Source organism: Hyalella azteca, unplaced genomic scaffold, assembly GCF_000764305.2.
Source record: "Hyalella azteca isolate HAZT.00-mixed unplaced genomic scaffold, Hazt_2.0.2 contig17671, whole genome shotgun sequence".
NCBI classification, from domain to species: Eukaryota; Metazoa; Arthropoda; class Malacostraca; order Amphipoda; family Hyalellidae; genus Hyalella; species Hyalella azteca.
Genome location: NW_025947446.1, coordinates 543,742 through 559,442, shown reverse-complemented (window position 1 = coordinate 559,442; position 15,701 = coordinate 543,742). Strand labels below are relative to the sequence as shown.

Below are 15,701 nucleotides of genomic sequence, written 5' to 3'. Positions count from 1 at the left end.
CAAAAGAGTTTTATGATCAGCATTTAGCTGCAGGTAAAAAACATTAACTAGCCGTCCAATCAAAGGATTTTTTCGTGCGGAAGCGTTAACCCTTTCGATTGATCACTAATCTTGGAAGTGCTTCTTTCAACATAAAATTGTATAATATTTACAAATAACTTATAGCGGCATCCTCTTCTCACAAGTTAAATAAATATTAGAAGTTTGCTTAGTTTTCTACATTGTGAACGACCTCGCAAACGATATGCAAGCCAAGCTATAAGGTATGTATTTTTTGTCTTGTGTTGCGCATCAACAACAGGGTGGATGCTGCGCAGAACGCATGCGCAGAGCCTTCCAAAATGCACCGAAACAGACTCCGAGGACACTTGTACACGCAGCGAGCCATGGGAATACCTCCAATATTATGAAATTTTAATCAAAAAACAGGACTGGGAAACGAATTCCAATGAAGAATGGGGAAAAGGATGTAACTACGAGACTGGCTTGTCTCTCGTAAATGTTATTTGTAGGATTAATCAGTATATCTGGAATATTTGTACTCAACTAACAAATATATGTTGAGCAGTAATTTATTCATCTGAATTTAAGTGGCAAATAAATTTACCCAGTTTTATAACCTAATTGTTTATTTAGGAAATACGTAGGTGATGAATAGCTTAAAAAAACGTCCTCAACACATTATCGTCTCGTGTGAATGACAGGACTAAAACGAAAAAAACGTATACCTGCATAAAAATGTACAATTGCAACGAAAATTCGGCGCAGCCATGTCAAATTTTTTCTTTGTCAATGAATTATGTTTTAAGTGAATGCGTTACACGTACTTATTTTTCATGCACGATAAATTTGAGTTTACGTTTTGTATTTCCTGCAGTGAACAGTGCACTCAGTGCTGTTCAATTATCTCGTTTCTCAAATCCCAACTATTTCTAGTCATTCTGTACTTGGTTGGCTACTCATTTTAGGAATATATAGGAAAAATATAGGAAAAATATATCTTTTTAGTTTCCTGGTTAACCTAATATGTTTTAACGGAAAATCTGGCAAAAATTTTCCTTGCTATAAGGCGACCGGAAATTAAATTCGAACACAGAAGCCCTGATTGAGCAACAGAGTTTGAGTCTTGTCGAACTAAAGCCAGTTGCTAATCGGAAAGATGTATTATAATAATTTTTCACCATAGACATAATTAATAGATTTGTATTTGTTAAAAATCGCTGTGAATGAGATTTAAAATTGTGCTATAAGGTAGTGAAATAAGGTAGTTTTATGGACATTGAAACATTAGCCCAAGGTATAATAGTTGCTACTCTCTATCCCAGGGAAACCGTGATCGAATTTCACTTAGAGGTCCCTTCACATATGTAGCATCAGGACCACCTCGTGCCTCCAGTACTGCACATAAAGCCGTTAAAATGTGGCATTATCTGCATCGCAGTTCAAATTATAACAGGATTTCGAGAATAGAGAATCCATGTATTTTGACAATCCAGATTTTCCGCATCTGGTCATACCAAAATAGAGGCCATGAATTTTGACAATCCAGATTTTCCGCATCTGGTCCTACCAAATGAATCGTCCCATCACGAATTCAATCGTCCCGAACCCCATCATTCAGAATTAAATTTATCATTTCGAAAGTAAAACCTGTGATTAAAGAAATGCCCACTCAAAACCAAATGCTGGATCAAACTCCCGGTTCATTGCAGCTTTAGAATTGTTAAAAAGCTTGACCATTTGTTTTTTGAATAAAATGAACACTTGTCAGAATAAAAATTTTATTTCAATTGTTAACTTTGAGTCTCCCCTATATTTTTCAACGTAACAGAATTTCATCAATAAAGATGAAGTCTCTAGGCACATCCGGAACACGATATGTATTGTGCATAAGCGCCCGATCTGCCTACAAATATTTATTTTCGGTGACTGGCATCGAACCAACAAACATACAAACTTTGACATATTCATTTACATAAGACAATTCCAATGTAATTAGCACGTTTGTGAAAATTAATTAGCCTCCTGCCCGAATGGAATGGTGAGCAGCTGGGAACTCGAGAGTGGCATGTGGCGACGGTTTCAAATTGCGGTCAGATTATATATTGTGTTTTGCAGTAAACATTTTTCTGCGTAAAAATAACAACCTTATATCGTTCATGACCTCAAAAGTGTTCGCGTACTACATATACGGTCTTGGCGTACCACAGGTTGGGAACCACTGCTCATTCCAAACAGGCTGTGTCACTTCATTGGTATGAGTCTTGGGTAGCTCATGATTAAAATAAATTTTAAACAGGGATGCATATAATAGCCGGGTGACGAATCTTACTTAAATTTTTAATAAAAAGCTAAACCAAGAAGGTTAAATATAGCTTTTAAATGTAAGGGAAACTGTTACTTTGTTCTAATTATACGCAGCAGTTTTGAAAGCCCATCATTTGGAAAGGATCTAAAAACCTCTCTGCATAAATTTGCAGCCAGGGTCACAAATTAGACTTGAGGATTAGTGCGCCCCAGATGAGCTGAGATAAATATGAAGGTTTTCAAACAATGTCTTAATGCATTGGCTCTCATATTTCACTTCTCTGATTGATGTATTCAGATCTTCCAGTATACACCAAGACCAAGATAATGATTTGACTTTATAGCGACAATACGAGATCATTTAATGGTATCTTGGTTCAAATGATTCCTTTCTTATATTTAATAGTGTATATGAATCTATTTAAAACAGTTATTGACAGCACTTTATATATGATTTAATATAAAAATATATATATAATAAAGATATAACGAAAGAAAGTAAATTAAAGGGATTAGGCACTAGAAATTCAATAAAATAACACCAATGTTTTTCCTGTTTTATTATCTAAACAGACCTTCCTCTTTCATTGTTTAAATATTATCTTTGCTCTCACGGATCAATAAAATGAGTGAATAAAATTAAAATCCGTCAAATCAAATGAAGATTATTTTCTAGACATTGGCATTAGCTTACGGCGTGAACATACATAAGTTGACCCTTATAATAAGATTGGATAATAATAATCTTGTATCTTTTATAGCAATCTGAAACGAACTATTATAATAAGAGAATACCAAAGCCTGGAATATGGATACAATAATTTCTCTCGTGAATTTGAAATTCGTCAAGATTATCCGATCTCATTCATAAGAATTCATGTCCAATTACGAGTCATTTACGCTAAAATGTCCTTGTTTTTCAGTAGAAATTCGTGGGCATTTTTTCTGTAGTATTAAAAAGAAGCCTAAAAAACCCGTTATTAAATGAGAGAATGTAACGCATTTTTTTACGCCATGTTCCTGCCTCACTAATCGTTTTAGTCCAACACTTCAATTGTTGTGTGAACAAGTATGTGTGTATTAGGTGAGGAATACATAATTAATTCGTATTGTGCACATAAATTCATTAGTTAGAAAAGTTCTGGTTTTCATTTTTGAAGTTAAATACGATTGCCCAATTCATACATTTTGATGTATGCCAACCTAGGGCTCAATTATCATTTTCTGAATAATGCTGTCTGGAAAATATTAAAATTCTCGGATCACTAACGTGATAACAGGCAGCGTCCTTGACTAAACTCTTACAATTTTCACCCGTTGAAATTGTTAATCAATTGGTTTCTATGTTCCTTGGCACATTCATTCGGTACCTACTTAGGTTTGAGTATTTTTCGTGTAAATTTTGCTTTTACACTAAATTCCTATTGATCGCACTTATGATGCACAAACTTTTGTAGTCATGTACTAATGATGGAGCTAGTCGCCATAACGCTTTCAATAAAGACGTACCTAGCGAATTTGCCTGAAAATTTCTTAGCCTGCAAATTTCTTACTTTGTAGCAGATATTCAATGGACAAGAGAATATTGTCAGAGTTATTAATCCAAAATGTATCGAAATTGATACTCTAAGATGTATGAATACTGTGAAAGACGTCGCTTGATTATTACCCTGTACCATCCATGCTGACGTTCATTCATATACATTTTCTCAAAAAGAAAACAAAACTATGTGCTTGCATCGCGATCATGGTTAAAAATGTTTTGATATATTTCTTTAATTGCTCATTTCTTTACTCTCATTTTAAACTGGCATTTTAGCTTAATATCAGCACACGAAATGTTTGAAACGAGTTATCATGCTCAAAATTTAAATGCGTTCTCATGCCTCAGAGATGTAAAACAATCACGCTTAAAAATTGGAAGAATATACGTGTTTAATTTTTCAACTAAAGTACACAAATGAACAAAACTTAATAGAAATGCATAAGCAATCTTCAACCGTAAAAATATTAGGTCTTATATTTAATTAGTTTTGCAATGAAAAACTGACGAGGCCAAAATCGAATCAGGAGGAGTGATTCAACGAATCGAAATCAAATTTCAACTTAATTGACTCAACGGAAGCTACCAATTTGGCTGAATATGATGAGTATTACAGTTCTATAATTTTTCAGACATGAATGATACTCAAATTTTTTTCTCAATTAAACAATGCATAAAATTTTAAATTCAATAGGTTCTCTTCCTTGAACCTGTATTTGTTAATGAGATCAGCCTACCATGGAAATTGAATCTATTAAGTTATCATATTTTTAACGATTCATTACGAAAGAAGAACCACTGGCTCCAATTATCCTGTACTTATAATTTCAATACCTACATACTGTACGTTAATGCTTAGAGTATAAGTTCGGAATTGGTTGAAGTTACCCATGATAAATTTTCTATTTGAATCTAAGAGAAAATATGAAACTCTTGGGATATCCTTCTAAATTCTTAAATTAATTGTTGTACAGAGTACAGACTGGTAGATACATTTTTCTATCAATTATAGGTACATTCTTTCTACCCCTATCGTGATCAGGTTTGGGTGAAAAATCTCCTAAACCTATAAACTTATTAATTTCAAAGCGACATAAGTTCTGTTATAATTTCGCGAGTGTCAGTTCAGCCGCTTCTAAAATGTAATAGGTATTCGTAACTTTTTAAATCATCCTCGAAAGTTCTCCCAAAACTAAAAATGTATTCACTTTAAAGCGGTAAAATTCTGTTATAACTACACCGGTATCAGTTCAGCCGTTTCTAAAGTAGGTTTAGTATTCACAACTTTTTAAATTCATCCCAAAAGTTCTCTCAAACCTAGAAATTTATTCACTTTAAAGTGGTAAACAATCTGCTATAATTTCAGGAGTATCAGTTCAGCCGTTTCAAAAATAGAATTAGCATTCATAACTTTATAAATTCAATTCAAAAACATCCCAAACCTGGAATTTCATTCACTTTGAAGCGACAAAAAGTCATTTATAATTTCGCGAGTATCAGTTCAGCCGTTTCAAACGTATAACTAAAATATATTTAGTATTCATACTTTTTAAAGTCAACTCGAAATTTCTCCCAAACCCAGAAATTTATTCACTTTAATTCAAACGGTAAATGTCTGTTACAGTTTTAATAACACGAGTATCAGTTGAGCCGCTTCTAAAATAGTGGCCCGTATGCTAAATAGGGCATTAGCACTACGAAGGAGCACTATGCACTACAAAGTGTCCTGTTGGTATGCTAAATACGTCACAGACACTAAGCACTTCGAAGTAGCTCTACAATGTTTAGTGTCACTTAGTGTCGCACTACTGATTCGTATGCAGAAAGACTTTGAAATGCTACTTCGCTGTTAGAGTACTTTATAGTGCCGCACTACGCTATGAGTCTATTGAAGAATGGTATTTAAGTGCTCAAATAATTAATTATTCCCTAAGTAATTCTCATTCTTTGCAGAAGATTGATGTAAAATGTCTAATTGTGATGGTAATGGTACTAGTGAAAATTGTGATGTGAGCTGAAATTCGCAATGCGTCTGCGCACCCTTCCCATCATATATTCTAAGTCCACGCTTCCCAAAGACATCGAACAAAAGAGAGAAGCATGGAAAGTTCTTGCAGAAGAATTCAAAATGACTCCATAAAAAAACAAAAAAGAAAATTCAAAACATGGTATCAAAAACAAGAAAAGTATTTTTTACTTCTACGCTGTTCATCTGTTTCGCCAAGGAAAATGTCGGCCATAAGAATAACATGTTGTTCACTGAAGCGGTACACCTTTTTATATTCATGGCATGTAGTTCCTGAGGTTTTTACGCGATGATGCCTTTGCTGTAAGCCAAACAGATCCATAGCTGACGAAGTAAACAAGGTGAGATATACCGTAGTGTCGTCGTGAAGTGCGGTGTTTAGGACACTTCAGATTTTTGTAGTGCGCGTTATGCTTTTGGCCCTATTTAGCATACCAACCGTAGTGTTCCATGCCGCACTATGGCTTGTAGTGCGTAGTGCTACTTCATAGTGCTAGTGCCCTATTTAGCATACCAACCGTAGTGTTCCATGCCGCACTATGGCTTGTAGTGCGTAGTGCTACTTCATAGTGCTAGTGCCCTATTTAGCATTCCAACCGTAGTGTTCCATGCCGCACTATGGCTTGTAGTGCGTAGTGCTACTTCATAGTGCTAGTGCCCCATTTAGCATGCCAACCGTAGTGTTCCATGTCGCACTAGTACGGCACTACGGCTTGTAGTGCGTAGTGCTACTTCGTAGTGCTAGTGCCCTATTTGGCATACGGGCCAGTATTATCATTCATAACTTTTTAAATTCAACTCGAAAGTTCTCCCACGCCTGAAAATTTATTGACTTTAAAGCGTCAAAAAGTCTGTTATGTTTTTACGACTATCAGTTCAGTTGTTTCTAATATAGGATTACTATTCTAAACTTTATAAATTCATCTCGAAATTTCTCACAAACCTAAAAGTTTATTCACTTTAAAGCGGTAAAATTGTCTTTTAATTTTTATTGTTCCTGCCCTCCTAAGCCTTTAGTTAAACTTGTAAATCGTTAATGTCAATACAGCTCTATTACTTTAGTTTACTCGTGTTATGGATACGCGGGCCTAAGGAACGATAGACTAAGGAGAATCTGATTCCAAAACGAATATTAGGAGCTTTCAGTTGCCCAAAGCACCTATGCTCGCAATAGGCTACTCAGAATTAGTATCTCTGAAAGCAAATGGAGATATGAACACAACATCGAATTCAGAGTGGCATCTTGTAATGCTTTGCAAGACGTAAACAATGTTGCCACAAATGCAGGGATAATAAAACATCATGGTTTGACATGGTTTCAATTATATTATGCGACTACATTAATTTTGACATTTTGCTTTCATACTTTTTTGTCATTTCGAGTGATGAAAGTGAAACTGCATCGTTGTTTTCTCTTCTTCAACTTTGTATTGCTTGTAGTCATTAGTTTCGGTGTGTTCCACTTCTTCATTTGCTCATACTAACTCTAGCAATCATGTTTTTTTTAATAAATAACACTAACGACTGATAATGTATCCGCAGAGGATTTAAATGCAACAGCTTCAGTAGTGACTTCAATGTGGTGAAGAAATGCAATTTTGCACTGTTTTGTGGCGTGAAACTAACGGGATGAAAATCCCATTTGTACTATACGGAGAAGGATCAAAGAAGTTTGAGAGCCACTGCGTTATAGTAACTTCGTGCAATGGCCAGGATCTTCTCCATAGGATAGGGCTCAGTGTAACTTCTCGAGCGATACGGTAAGCTAGACCATTATTGAAATGTAAGCTTTGTTTTCATTCGTGTACACATGAACTCAGAGCAAAATGAAACTGTACATATTCGGAGTGAAAAGCAAGTTCACAAACAATTCAGACCGTAGAAATAGAGAGGGACTTAAGGCACAAGCTGGTTACTTTAGGTACTCAATAAGTTCTTCATCCAAGTTCAATTCCAACCAAGCGGTCACTTATAGTCTTGCTACTTGTCTTATGCTTTTTTATTATTTAGAACAGATTAGGTTCATTAGGTTTGGGAATCACAAGAAAAATTGGAGAAAAATATCGGCCTGAGAGTGTTGAGGAGCTCATCTAAACGACGTTGACAGTCTTGGCATGATGCAAGTAAAAATTAATCTTTCATCAGCTCTTGCATTCAACTCGAAGCATTTCAGTTTCTGCCGTCTCTTCCGCATTTACATTGCCACGAATCTGCAAGAAGTGCATGAATGTATCGCTGAAAAATTAGGTCCTTGACACATGTTACATAAACGTACCTATCATTAGTACCAAGCATCAATATAATATTGTAAGATTCTTGCCCTCATTAACCCTCTACCGCTTGACACGAGTAATCGGAGCAATATTATCAGAAGCCTACTCCCCAAAAAGGATACGTTGCTATTGAGCGTAAAATGACTTGCATCGATGGTTGCCGCCACGTACAGCTTTAAAATGTTCTCTGTTGCGTACAAACGTCCTCAGGTTGCTAGAGTAAATAGTTTACGTATATTTAAGTTGAAAGCTATGTTCCCGGAGAGTGACATACGGCGGTAGAGGGTTAAGATGAGAAATTTTAAAGTAGAAAATAGATTATTTCCCGACAAAGTTGCTCCTTCTCTTATAAATATGATTAACTTTAAATGAATGAAATGACAATCTTGGCCTGCTGTTCCCTTGAGCGCGACGCTACAAGAATAATGCCACATCATTATCAAAAGTCTTGTAACTGATCAGGTTTTAAATAATACTGCATAATTAGTTTTGAAATTCATTTCGGAAATTCATCTTATTATTACTAATTTCATAAGCAGACTTCATGTGCGCGACTTGCGTTAGCGAAATCACTCACGTCCGCGGCTGACTGATATATGACCTTTTTGATTCAATAAAGATTTCCATTAAATTCTACTTCTGTCATTCTGTCGTCAAAAACAGCTCCTATTTTAGCATAATAATAATAAGCACTCACGAAACTACAAAATTTTGAATTTCATATACTGTACTTTACACATACTCCTAGAATGAAAGGTAATTTAATATAGATACAGAGTAGCATTGACTTCACAAATGATATATCGAACAAAGTACTCTTGCAAACCTTTATGGATAAAGAGCAGACGAAGCAAAAAAGAACGATGGATATCGCTAGCTGGACGGCGACCTCGATGGCCCCGCCTGTGATGAAGAGCGTCCCCATCTTGTACTCGTCAGAGTCCCAATGCGCGTGGTCACGACGTCGTTCCCTCAACCAGGCGCCTATGAAGTAAGCGTTCATAAGGCAGATGGTCACCGATTTGACCAGCCAGCTCCATGCAAGTTTCGGTAGTCGCTGTGAATAATAAAACATATAACAGCGACAACATAATACGTCAAATTATCAAAACACTACGTAGAAGACCCAGGACTCCTGCACTGGCCTATGAGAAAACTGCCCTCATCTTTATTTTCAAACTTAATCATCTAATTATATCTATAAACATCCGTCGATGAGTAAGAAAATAAGAAAGCTACAAGGGCATATAACGGGAGACGTATAGGTATCACTTGTACGCACCCAGTACACATGGAAGATTATAAGCGGACATGCACATAAATTTAGAAAGTGAAAAATTCAGAATTATGACAAATCTCAATGAGAGAAAAAGAAAACTCTGCAGAAGACCTCATTCGAAAAACTGAGCTACGGACAGAGTTTAGACTTTTCGGGAAGGATTAAATTTTGGTGGGAGGATAAAGGCGACCTCAACGAGTAGAAGTAACCTCGAGTTCTTACACAGAGCGATTACGGCCTTCATCTCGACGATATTTTGACCTCAGAAAAGAGTGAAGTTATTTACTCGATGATTTAAGCGAGATTCCGCATCGCAAGGAAAGCGCAGTGTTGTTTGTACCCCGTACTAATATTCATGTGTCAGGGTCTAAATATTGTTTCAAGGTCAACGTTGGTGAGAAAAGGTCTATTGTGTCGTTAATGTTGACCTATTCTTTATTGGCAACCACCTCATCGATTCTAGCGAATGGCTCCATTTCCGACTGCCTCTAGATTAACTGATACATAGACCCTTTTTTTTATAGTAAAATGGTTATTTTTCATGATTTTTCACTCCTTGGTATCAGGAGGCGGCAGCATGAAAGATCGTTAAGAAATTACACTCAGCTCGAAGATGACACAGCTACTGCGTTAGTTTAGTTGAAATTATGTCCGGAGCATCGCCGCACAGGAAAAATATCAAGTGTACAAGGCTTAGCCGGAAGATTCGTGAGCGCAAATGACAGCCAGTGGCTGCGGTTGGCACGTAATACATTAAAACTGGAAAGTAAAATAACATTTAACAATTAATCCAGCCTCCCTAGACCTGTCGCGAACGTACGAAGTGAAGACAATAATGTGAATTAGGCTGAAACTTCACTATGAGCACTTCTTACTAAACAGAAAATGAACGCATGAGGCGCTGATATAAATTTTGTTATCAGCTTTCGACTATGAATCAGTAAAATAATGCTAATATTTCATTCGATAAATTTAGTATTTTGAAAACCAAACCTCACTTTCAAGAAGACAATGAGCAGCAAGGTTGAGAAGATGATGCTTACGATACCCTCCGTTAGGCCAATTTTAGTGCGGAGGCTGTGATCTGTGGAATTTTTTATTTGTAATTTAAGAAAATGAGTGGTTTTGAATTGTATGAGCTATTTCACGATTGCTTCTATTGTGCTCTGTGCAATTATGCATAATGCACAAAGGCTTCAGTTTATTCGGACGTAAATGGGCGAGTTCTAGTTGAATAAATCACCTCAATAAAAATTCTTCCTAAAAAAATTCTTTCCGTCCCAAATTCTTTCACGGCACGAGTTGAGTTTTCAGAATATAAGAAATTGTTTCCAACATACAACTAGCATGAACAGAAGGTGATCTCACTTGTTTCAAACACGTAGCAAGCATGAACAGCTGGTGATCTCATTTGTTTCAAACATGTTGCATGCATGAGCAGCAGGTTATCTTACTTGTTTCAAACATGTAGAAAGCATAGACGGCACGTAATAATAGCGGTTTCAACGTTTATTAGGCCGTAGGCCTGTCGCCGATTCTTAACATCACAGAACATTCACAGCTAGATGTGGTCTAGAACTCACAACTCACTGCTACAATTCTGCTGTGCTCAACAGCCCGGCCTCCTCGCCGATTTTGACCAGAAACTGGCGCACAGAGCTAGATCGAACCCGCACCTCTCTGCACCAATCCTGGTACTCTGAACTTTAACCACTGGGCCACCCTGCCTCACTGTCTCACACGTGCTCACACTTGTTTCAAACATGCAGCAAGCATGGGCAGCCCGTGCTCTCACTTGTTTGAAATAAGTAGAGCTTGCAGTCTCTAATGTAGTGAGCCCACGGGCAGTGGGAGTGATCGCTCTGGATCTTGCCGTAGAACCAAAGTACGTATACGCCGAACAACTGAAACGAAATAGAATGGAATTGGGGAGATATACACTTCTTATTCACAAATTATTCCGTATACTGAAGAAAATTAAATTTTGGATATTGTAGGGATCATATTCGGGATTTCTTAGAGTACTAGAAGAAGAAAGAGATCAGAGGAACCAATGTGTTGAATGGAGAATTAGGAGAGGAAGTTGACGTTCCCGCAGCAGTGTTTGGATTTATGCGGACTTGCCGTTGGGTTACACGTAAGGACTTGTGTGTAGAATTCAGCAACTGCGGAGGTACGGTTTGTCGTGTTTATATTCTAATGTCGTGTTTATATCCTAGTGTCTCAGTTGATACTGTACCTATTATTTCGTGTTGTTAGGGTTGTAGTAATATTGTGTTTGCTGATGTTCAATACTTAATTTTATTTGATATCGGTGTTAGGTCTTTAATGAATTGAATGTTAAATAGAACATATTCTTTACAGGGAGTCACCGTTCCCTACGCCTTGCCGCTCCTGTGCTCTTACTTTAATTCAATCTAGATTACTTAGGTTTATGTGAATTAATCAGCATCAATTAATAAAAAAGTTTATGAATCTGATTTTATTATGAACCTCGGCACGCAAGATCGCTACAAACATATTGGCCTAGTTTCGAACAACCTGCAGAATCCGGACCTGATTATGACTTATGGATGCACTACACCCAATGCAAAATGGATTAAAAAATAATATATACAAAATAAAACTGTAAATACTTCTTTTCATCTGAAAGTTGAAAGTTGAAAAAAACAATCTGATCTGTTCCTATAAGACAAAAAATCGATATCACATCATGCATACGGCAGCATACCATTGTATTTCTTACGTCAAAAATGTTAGATCAGATAGCCTATAAAGTTTAGCTAATTCAGCACTGCACATTTTTTCAAACTTTACGAGTCAGACAAAGCACTTACATTTCTACCGTCATGAATGAAGAAAAATCCAAACTTCACTAGTTCGTTCAGTCTGCACGTCAGTAAACTACCATTATCTCCTTCCTCTGAAGGAAGGAGATCCTTCCTTCCTCGCCTTCAGCGTCAATGCTAATCAAACACTCAATTTTTTTACAGCATACTCAAGTCGCCAATCTGATTATCAGGAAAAAATAAAAGTCGGCTGTAATTTCCAAGAGACATGTATTCGGTCATCTAATCTACGGTCCGCTATTAACAACAAAACGATAAAGTGCTCGATCGGGCATTTTTCTACCTCATTCCTCAATAACGAGATTTGCTACAGTTGGTACTAGCAAAACCAAACACTCAAGTCACCGGCCTTTCGCTCCATCCTTACCTGGCAGTTCTCAGCCCTCGTTTATTGTGGCATTTTGGACGTTACTGTTGGTACTCACGTAATCCATCACAGCGAGGACGGTTCCTCCGATGGTCTCGCACCGAAACGACTTCGGTATTTCCTTACCTGAAACAATTGAGTGTTAATTATTCCTCAGCTAGTAATGGATATTTCACGTACTTACAACTTGGTGGCCATTTTAATGCAATAGCGAATACATTGAAGCTCAGATCAAAATTAACAGATATTGCTATAAAAGTTACATGAATTGGGCTTTTGAAGTAAGATTTTACATATTCATTAAATCGGTGTTTGACGAATGTGGGGGTGAAAAACAGGTAGCGCCTTGCGAAGGTAAAGTTTCGACTCCAATTGGAAACTGCATGGGAATCAATGAGTTTATATCATCAATCAACGATTTCATAATAACAGTTGTGATAAACGAAAGAAGAAGAGATTTTGTCGGCTATAATGGCACGTTCTCTCTCTTTATCTACGTCTAAAGTTCGATGTAGCTCAAAACGTAGCACCCAGATGGAATTTAGAGAATTTATTTTTACCTTGGAAATTTAAAAAACAGATAATTTGCACTGAATTGCACATGCCGCCAGCATGCACGCAAATGCTCAATATAATCGAGATTGACAACATCGGAAGCGGCAAATTTGCAGCATGAATTTCATGCAGACAACAAATAATATCCCGCTGCGTATCCAGCATGGTATTACGTATTTCCTGTAAATTTTAAATTTAATTTCTTGATTCTACTAGTATTTTCTAAATTCTTGAATTGATGATGAAACTTTCCGAAACGTTTTCGATGAAGATATGATGCATTGATTTGAACTTTCAATTCAAGCTGACGACTAACAAGACAATAACCAATAAATGATTAATAATTTAACTCAATAAGTTTGAGGTTGAAAATTATTACGAGTAATATTACGAGTATGAGGCGGAAGGAAGAATATTTTAGACAAAAAGAAGACATCTATTCTGCATAGGCGGCATCACGCCTTTCCACTCTTAGTCCATAAGTCGCCTGCATGCTGTCGCCGTGTCTTCATAGTTGAGAAGATTTTTCATCAGTCACTGACAATGCAGTCATCACATGGTGAATTGAAATTGCTATAATCATCTAATAATTGCTCACAATTTGCTTTTCGAACCTCAGACTTCTTGGTTTCTAAGCCACACTTACGTTCAGGTAAGGCACCAGTGGATTGCAGAGCAGAATCCGGCTGAATCCCCACATTAGAGTCTGGAACAGCCTTCTCGAAGTCAACTCCCCAACTGGCCTTAAATTCCTCAATTCTTGCTCTGCTCGTGCTCGGCAGTTGCTCTTCACGTTGCTTCAAGTCATTCAGGAATACGTCAATATACTGGAGATTATCTTGTATGAAATTTTCCTCTTGCTCTTTAGTCAGTACAACTGCGCCCTCCGGAATCGCTGCTTCAGCCATGCTAGTGTGGCCGTTCGTCAACCAATAAACAAGAGATGCGGTCGCGGAGGAGTCTCCGTTCACTAGTCTCACTATTCATGTCCCTTCACTAGACCCTCGAATACTTATCTCTTAAAGCTATAAACAATTACGTTAAAACCAGTGCCATTTACGCTAAGGATGCATTAGAATAAAAGCCATTTCATCTTTGCGTTATTTAGCTAAGTGATAGGTCGGTCCCACGAGCAACACTGCCACAGTGTTAAATGATGTTAAATAATTTTATATTTTATAGAAAAAGATCTCTTCTGATGTAACTTTATTAATGAGTAAAAAAATATTGAGTATATAATAAACTTGATAAACAAACAACTATATGACTTGAGAACAAGTCGGGAAGACCGGAATATTACTGAGACTCCTGAAACAACAAATAAGCAGAAATAAATACATAGCAAAGAATTGAACTGACACGAACATCGTATTAACAATCGGCAAGATAAATATCTAACTACGAAAATGCTTCTAAAATCTTTACAGAAAATATACACGCATGACAAACGTATCAAACGACTCAAGACCTAATATTAATCAAGTAATCCACTTTTCTTATTATGTTTTCCTCTTTCACTCTTCTTTTCCCACTTTTTTAGTGAGCTGACTTTTTGCGTGGAAAACTGTGAAGGAAACTGGTAATTCGGGAAAAGCGTTGGCACATCTATGATTTATCTACGATTCTGGGTAATAAAAGCAGTGATAGGGGCGAATACAGGGAAATAAATTAATTGTCTACTCCAAAATACCTACTTTCTGTAGTACAGTATAAAAACTGTTTGATCTAAGCATATTAAAGGTCAAGTTAATAAAGCCAATAAACGACTTGGACTGATCAGACGCTCTTTCGAGTTCCTAGATGCAGAAGCGATGAAGCAGTTGTTTGTTTCTGTCGTGCGCCCGAACCTAGAGTTCGGAAACGTCGTGTGGTCACCGAAACTTGAAAAGGACAAAAATTTAATAGTGAGTGTTCAATTTAAAATGCCTAGCAAATTACGGACCAGGCAATAAGTCCAGCAGCTATCTCAATCAATCGTCAGTTATGGAAAGATCGGGTTCCAAAGGCTGGATCCCTTGTGAATCAAGTCACGAAAAATTTAAGAATAGGCAACAGGCCATGGGCCTATTTCTTCAGTACCGACACTTTTATTCTATTCTATTGTAGGTATACGTTGAAAAAACTGCTTGAAACGTCAAAAAATGTCGATTCTAAATTACGATCTCCAGAATAATTAGTCAAGTTTGTACATTTAATGACTGCAATTTAAACTCACTATTTTTATTGCAAGCTTACCCTCGAGTGAGGCTCGAGAGAAGACGAAGATGAATGGTAGATTTGAAAAGTTCAAACTTTGGCGAAGCCGGGAGCATCACCACACTGTCCACGTTCACTTAACTACATTTATCGTAGTTTCAAGATACTGACAGTGATATCTAAAAGATGAAGCATGGCTTCTGATGAGTTTGTAGATTCCGCAAACTGCTGAAAATATACTAAGACCCGACGTGGGCACGGCAACGCTATAAGAACCGAGGAATGAGGATGATTGAAGGTGACGAA

The 15,701-nt window shown here is 36.9% G+C and overlaps 1 protein-coding gene across 2 annotated transcripts; it reads right to left on the bottom strand.

Moving 5' to 3' along the window:
• Positions 1-7,188: 7,188 nt before the first annotated feature.
• On the bottom strand, positions 7,189-14,507 carry LOC108679677. 2 transcript variants are annotated; one of them, XM_018168368.2, is made up of 6 exons: positions 13,846-14,507; positions 12,703-12,770; positions 11,224-11,332; positions 10,427-10,512; positions 8,976-9,206; positions 7,189-8,086 (listed from the first exon to the last, which is right to left on the bottom strand). In XM_018168368.2, exons 1-6 carry the CDS (start codon positions 14,105-14,107, stop codon positions 8,018-8,020), a joined length of 825 nt encoding a protein of 274 aa, XP_018023857.1. In that variant the 5' UTR covers positions 14,108-14,507; the 3' UTR covers positions 7,189-8,017. The 2 variants fall into 2 exon arrangements, with proteins under 2 accessions (XP_018023857.1, XP_018023858.1); XM_018168369.2 differs by lacking the exon at positions 10,427-10,512 and having other exon boundaries at positions 8,976-9,133.
• Between the last annotated feature and the right edge of the window lie 1,194 nt (positions 14,508-15,701).

Bases quoted from the DNA above. Each gene is read 5' to 3' on its own strand.
- LOC108679677 (XM_018168368.2), bottom strand. From the start codon at position 14,107: ATGGCTGAAGCAGCGATTCCGGAGGGCGCAGTTGTACTGACTAAAGAG. The intron at 11,333-12,702 runs GTGAGTACCAAC...ATTTCGTTTCAG, and splicing joins TCCTCGCTGTGATGGATTAC to TTGTTCGGCGTATACGTACT. The intron at 10,513-11,223 runs GTGAGAGCACGG...AAAATTCCACAG, and splicing joins GCTCTACTTATTTCAAACAA to ATCACAGCCTCCGCACTAAA.